Below are 7436 nucleotides of genomic sequence, written 5' to 3' on the forward strand. Positions count from 1 at the left end.
TAACTATTTTCCAGAGACACAAAATTAGATCAATTAACCTCAAAACGGTTTCACCTGACTAAATCTCACAAATGTTGAAATTCAGATGAAACGACTAAATAAATAAAAAAATTAGCCATTCATCAACAGTGCAGAGATGATATTTTGTGTCATATATGGTCAGGAGAAAGAATTAAGGTGGGACCTCTTAATTAATCTTAATAAAAGCCTCTCTAATGTACAAAGTGCTATAATAAATGTGATGTGACTTTACTTTGGTGCCGAACTGCAGAGCTTGTGATATGACCAGATGCTTTCTTAACTGCTGTTTTCTGAGCACTGTCATTTTTGGTTGTTATTGAGAGCAAAGTGCAACACACATTTACATAATGCCGCTCCCAGCAGTGTGGGTGCATGGCATCGTGATGTTCGCTAACAGTGTACCGCTGCAAAGATATATCAAACTTCTTTTTACCCCTAAGCGAAGAAGGAAATAGAACCGTGAATATATATCGGGGCCTTCACTCAGACACACTGTTTACAGATCCTTGAAGCTGAGCACAGGAACATTTTCTTGAAGGTATTGCGCAGCTCTGTGCTACGGAAAGCGTAAATGGCTGGATCAATGACCGCGTGACTCACCAGGAGCACTACGTGTAGCTGGAAGAGCGAGCGGTAGCACTCACAGTAGGGGTTCTCTGGGCAAATCATCATAATCAGCAGATGAAATAAGAAAGGAGCCCAGCAGGCCACAAACACTCCAATCAAGATGGTGAGCGTCAGCGCCCCCCTCAAGCCACTTTGCCTGTGACGTGCCTGGGCGCCCGGCATGGACGCGATCCTGTTGGCGTGGTGGCGCGCTAACAAAAACATATGCACGTATAACAAGAGGATCAGAAAGAGAGCTGTGAAGAAGAGCACAACAAAGAAGATTTTCACTGTGGTGGCCACGAAGAAACTGATCATGAGCGCTCCGCTGGTCCCACACAACACCCAGATAGCCGACAAAATAACCATCACACGACGCATGGTCATAAGCATGTGATAGCGTAGAGCGTGGAATATGCTGATGTATCGATCCACGGCTATGGCGAGTATGCTGAAGATGGAGCCTAGGAAGCATATGCAGATTAGAGAGTCCATGATGTCATCTATCTTCAGCTCAAAAGGGCCACGGGAGTTCAGGTGTCCGGCGTCTTTAAACATCAGCAGGATGTTTTCCAATGCTTTAGAGAAGCTGGAGATGGTGTTAAACACTGCCAGGTTGCAGATGAAGCAGTACATGGGAGAGTGAAGGTTCTTGTTTTTGATCACAGCCAAAATCACCAAGAGGTTCTCGCTCAGACTGGCAACGGCGATGGCCAGGAACACCTGACTGGGGACCTGAACCTCAGCGCAGTCGGTGGGGTTGGTGAATGGAGCTTCACTGCTAGAGTTCATGATCACTGTCTGGATGCAGACCACATTGGGATCACACTTGGTTGTTCGATCAGCTGGAGATTTGATGTGAATTGACCTGGAGAAATATACACTGTCAGAAATAGGGGTACAGTAGGAGTCCATTTCTGTCCCCCAAGGTACAATCTACACTAACGTACCCCATAGGGCTTATTATTGGACCTCAAAGTACATATATGTACCTTTTTGAGGGTCAAAAAGCATTAAAAGGTACATATGTACCGTTTCTTTTAAATGTAAAGGTACAATATTGTGGTCTAGTTTTATTCAGCAAAGGTGCATTTAATTGATCAAAAGTGATAATTTATAATGTTCCATAAGGATATTCCATATAATGTAAAGGATCTTTGAAAAAAAAAAACTCAGAATCTACAAAAATGTTATGCAGAATAATTGTTTTCAGCATTGATAATGATGAGAAATGCTTCTTGAGCACTAAATCAGCATATTAGAATGAATTCTGAAGGATCATGTGACACTGAAGACTGGAGTAATGATGCTTTGCCATCACAGGAATAAATTACATTTTAAAACAAAAAACAGTTCTAAATTATAATAATATTTTTTTTAAACTATGACTTTTACTGTATTTTTGATCAAATAAATGCTGCCTTGGTGAACATAAATACATTTAAAAATAAATTAAAAAAAAAGAAAAGTAAATTGAATTATTTATTTTAACATATCTTTCAAAAAAATGAAAAAATATATATATCGGCCTAATAAATCCCTAATAAATACCACATCTCCTGAAAAAACCCACAAACAAATGCAGCTAATATGACATACAGTGGGCTCAAAATGCTTAAAAATGTACGATTGAGCTGTTCATGTGGTCATATATGTCAACATATTGATGCTTATGGAATACCTGGGTTTGAATGTAACCCAGGTCATGTCCAAAAATGGACTTGTAAGCTGTTCCAAATAAAGGTTGAAAGAAGAAGAAAAAAATTTGTTATTTAAGCCTCTACCTCTTAGAACATGACTGAACGACATTTCATACTGAGGATCGAATAAAAACATCAAACACAAAAGCTCATTTGTTTTGTTTGATCCATTATTTGTTAATGTATTTCTCCCCCTAAATCTGCTGTACATTTTACATTAATGTGAGCTTAAAAGCAAGCATAATTAGAACTTGAAAGGCAGTAGGAAGAACAGAGCCAGAGATTAAAACCTCACATGTTTACAAAAATCCAACATTCCTGACCATTAAACTTCTGTTCATCCATATCAAGCCCATGCCCACTTTTAGACCGTTTACCCTCAGATCTGATACTGATCCGAACTAAGTGTCAAATTATACAATATTTGTCAAATTCACGTACCATTTTTCTAATCAAACACACCCACAGGGACTTTTCCTCAGCTTCACATGTCGCAGAGACATCAGTCTGGTCGCACCGGAAAACAGTTCTGGCTGTTAATAGACAGTGTGTGTGTGGTCATGCCTGTGTATTTGTGTATCCTTGAATGCTCAAGGCAGTGAGAACCATTTGTGTTCCAAGTAAAGCACGACGCAAGGCCTTTCCTCCCTAACACCCTTTATTTATCAAACCTTGTTACTCGCATGTTGCATTTTATGGAAACAACATGCTGCTCTCATCAATCATACGTGAAGTAGTTAGTTCATTGTTCAACCTTTGCCTTTTTAAAGAGCAATAAAGGAATTTTCTGTTTCTATTTTAACATAGCCTAAGTCTAAAAAAAAACGAGGTTAAACACACAGCGACGGGTCCCCAGGCATAGCTTTTCAGTTTGAACACCCATCATTACCATCACTACTGGAAGAAAAAAAAACACTTTTTCAGTTTCAAAGTCTTTTCAAACTTCATTCTACCTCACAATCATAATTACAACCATTCTAAAACAAGTTGGAAACTCTAAACAGTGGTGGATGTGTTGAATGAGAGCAATTATTAAAGAGCAATGAACTCTACGTGAGAAGGTAGACTGCCTCTGTCAGGCTATGCACTACACTTGTAATTATAAGGTACAATTTGTACTTGATAGACGTTCATTAGCATCATTGTGACAGAGGCGTATGTGTCCTGTAATTTTATTACGTTGTAATTTTGCAATGTTACATGTCTTTTTTAAACATTTTCTTTTTGTGGTTGCGTTTAAGTGAAACAACAAGAGTTTCATTCAAAACAATTAAAGTCATTGTCCAAAGATAATAAATACAGCTGAGTGATAAGACAAACATGCAAAGCTGGGGCCAATTGCATAAACCTAGCCACCATATAAAGGCCCACAGAGTAGTGTGGGGGGGGGGGGGGGGGGGGGGCACAAAGGCCACACATTTTTCACTGACTGAAGTACTGGACATAATGGACATAATTTACTGACGTTATCTTAGATTTTTCACTGTTTAAATAGACAAAATGGTAATGGTCTGATCTAAACCGCTTAATGCCTGTCACCTTAATGTCAGTTTCTTCCTAATCTCTAACCGTTTCTCTTCCTTATCTCCTCCATATCACTCTAAAATCTAGCATTCTGTGCAGAATTCAAAATGGGTCAGATACATTTTCTGGCCTGTGTGGATTTGCACATTATGATCTGCTGAGTGCACGCTGCGGCTGTTTGTGTCGGGTGACAATAAAGTGAAACCAGACTTCATTTGCCCCAGTGGAAAGCATATTTACACTGACTGAATTGTTCCCTGTCCCCTATGCACTATGTGCCACCATCATGTAGAACACAGTAAATTTGTGAACAAGTGACAGATTTTAGCCGCAGCTTCACCATCTCTTTATAATGTATGTACGTTTAGTGACTTTCAGTGTTAGGTTTTACAGTGAGGGGCATGATCTTTCAGAGAGCATTTGATTGGACAGAAAATCTGAAGTTGAAGCTGAAGTGCAGTAGCCTGGAAATCCAGACCCAAATCCGAAAGATTAAGGGTCTGGCATTGAGTAATGAAAATCGCCCAACTCGAGGGGCGGCACCAAGCATGCATTTGAAAATCTCACTGCACACAATTGGATAACACTATGACCAATCACAACAAGCCCCATACGCTTGGCTACCAGCAGAGCTAACTGGTAGATTAGACTCTTGCCGTATCCGGTCGGCAAAACAGCAAAAACGCCCTTCTTGCAAAGGAACGATTGGAGCGCCGTCTTCTGTTCCTCTTTTAGATAAAAAGCCAAGTTCATTGTAGCGGCCAAAGCCGTTTCAAACAACTGGTGTTCATCCATAGCCATCTTGCAATGTTTACTAATAGGCTTGTTTGAGATGAGCTAATTCTGAGCAGAACCGATCACCGGTGATCACCGCGAGATGCATGCCGGTTAGAAATGTGTTCTAGTTCGGTCCGCCTTGCTCTGATGTCATGCTGACGTATGTCAAAAAACTCTCGCAAGGCAGACGTGTCGAATTCTGCAGAACTTAAAATCAGAACGAAAATCAAGAATTTTTATGGGGACTTCAAGGAACTAGTTTGACCAACTAGCATTTAACCCAGGGTTAATAAATCTGACTTTTCCCATTTAAATCTACCTTTTTATGTAGCTGACTTAAAACAGTTATGATCAGTCTTGAAGAAAAAATTTAGATGACTAACTTTTAAGACTAGTCCAAGCAGTTTGTGCAACTGGCCACTGGTCTGACCTCTTGAGTGTGACTGTTCGTCATCAGCAGAGGTCACTAGAGTAGCTACTAATCCAAAGGGGGAAAAGGAGGTTAGGTATGGAGTTAATATTGTGCCATAATTAAACAAAGCATTTTGCAAACAAACTCGATCTGCTTTGCAAAGGAAAACTCAACTCGCAAACAAACAGAAAGTAATGTGCAAGTACAAAGGTTAATTTGAGCAAAAATGCAGTGGAGTAACAAATATGTATTGTGTTTTACAAATATAAATAAATGAGCCTAATATTTCACAAATAAATACAAACCATCCTACAAATTGTATGTAACCTTTGAACAAATACCAAATCTAGTGCATACAAATGCATATCTGTCTGTTATGATTGTGAGACACTTGGCTTTTTATGAGATCTCTTGGCTCGATTTTCTCACAAATGTGTCCAGGCAGATTTTCTCTCAAATGCAGTTGAGCAACTCCCTCTTCTAAAACAGTAGATGGCGCTAAACTAGGGGATTAATTTAGCGCTAGTCTCCCACAAGAAGCACTGATTTGAAACTTGCCTTTGCCTATAGGAAAATGACCGGTGAACAGGCGTGTTTCTGTCTTAATTTATCTATAATTAACCTTTTTAAGGTTTCTATTGCTAAATGTTTATTACATATCTATAGACAGTTTAGCACTTAGTAGCAATTCACTCTCTCTAGGATAGGGGAATCTATAAGCTGAAAGCTCTGCCATTATATGATGCTTTTTTACATTTAAAAACGTTACATTTACTGAACGAGTCTATTTCTTTCGTTCTCCATAAATTAATGAGAACTTTTAATTTAATTGAAAGGAGGTCCCACTTAGGCTATTTATTTATTTTATTTGGAATTCAGTCAGCTTAACTGTTAATGTAATAAAATATTAATGAACAAAACAAACAATATACAATTGTTTCTTAACTTGCCTGTGACATATGCAGTGCCCAAATTATTATTTTGGACAGACAAATGAGACCCCCCTTTTTCAATTAAATGAAATGTTCTGATTCATTTATGGAGAACGAAAGAAATAAGATTCATTCAGTGTAGACATAATCACTAATTTAGTAATTTCGCATGCGTCCGATGTAGAAAAATTAAAAAAGCAACATATGATGACAGCTTTCAGTTTATAGATTAGATAGTGCTAATGTGGTTTTCTGTCTAGATATGCAATAAACATTTTACAAAAGAAAACCTTGAAAATATTAATTATAGATAAATTAAGGCAGAAACACGCCTGTTCACCGGTCATTTTCCTCAGATGTAGGCAAAGGCAAGTTTCAAATCAGTGCTTCTCCTGGGAGACTAGCGCTAAATTAGCCTCTAGTTTAGCGCCATCTACTGTTTTAGAAGAGGAAGTTGCTCAACTGCATTTGTGAGAAAATCTGCCTGGACACATTTGTGAGAAAATCGAGCCGAGAGATCTTATAAAAAGCCAAGTGTCTCACGATCATAACAGACAGATATGCATTTGTATGCACTATAGATTTGGTATTTGTTCAAATGTAACATGCAATTTGTAGGATGTTATTTATTTGTGAATTATTATCTAGGCTCATTTATTTATATTTGTAAAACACAATACATATTTGTTAGCATTTTCGCTCAAATTGACCTTTGTACTTGCACATTGCTTTCTGTTTGTTTGTGAGTCGAGTTTTCCTTTGCAAAGCAGATCCGAGTTTGTTTGCAAAATGCTGGATTTGTTTGTTTAATTATGGCACAAAATTAACTCCATAGGTTTGCTGTGAAATAATCTGTCTATTAATAATCGACACACCATTGTCCACCAAATCAAAGTTAGTTTGACCAGCATAAATGTTTTTCTCTTTTTAAACAATAAATTGACATGTTTTTTCATGTCTTTTACATGTTGACATGCTCGTTCATGATTTACTGGATTTAAAAAAAAAAAATGCTCACAATTTATAATTAAAATATTTTAGAGCTTGGCAAAACTTGAAAAAAGTGCATATTCATTATTAAAATGCATATGAGTCATTAAGTTTTAAGATTTCATTAATTCACATTACTTTTCCAGGTCTAGAAATCACACTAAAAGCTATTTATCCAGGTTTTTCCAAGGCTGCAGGATTTTTTTTTTTTTTTCAAGAATAAAAGTCGTTGAGGGGGTGAATTAAAATATGAAATATCTTGATTTTTTGTTGTTTTAGCTTAACCAAACAGTTGGTGGGCCCCCTTGACTTCCATAGTAGCCTACAGTATGTTTTTTCCATACTATGGTAGTCAATGGGGCTCATCAACTGTTTTGGCTACACATATTCTTCAAAATATCTTCTTTTGTGTTTAGCAGAAGAAGAAAAAATCATACAAGTTTGGCAGAATTTAAATTTTTGGGTGAACTATCC

At 37.7% G+C, this 7436-nt stretch overlaps 1 protein-coding gene across 1 annotated transcript; it reads right to left on the minus strand.

Annotated features, from left to right (window-relative positions):
* Positions 1-504: 504 nt before the first annotated feature.
* On the minus strand, positions 505-1419 carry mc2r (melanocortin 2 receptor; the record flags this gene model as incomplete). Its single annotated transcript, XM_079895226.1, has 1 exon — positions 505-1419. The coding sequence occupies one exon, from the start codon at positions 1417-1419 to the stop codon at positions 505-507; it is 915 nt and encodes a 304-aa protein (XP_079751352.1).
* Between the last annotated feature and the right edge of the window lie 6017 nt (positions 1420-7436).

This window comes from Squalius cephalus (assembly GCF_949319135.1).
Source record: "Squalius cephalus genome assembly, chromosome: 15".
Taxonomy (NCBI): domain Eukaryota; kingdom Metazoa; phylum Chordata; class Actinopteri; order Cypriniformes; family Leuciscidae; genus Squalius; species Squalius cephalus.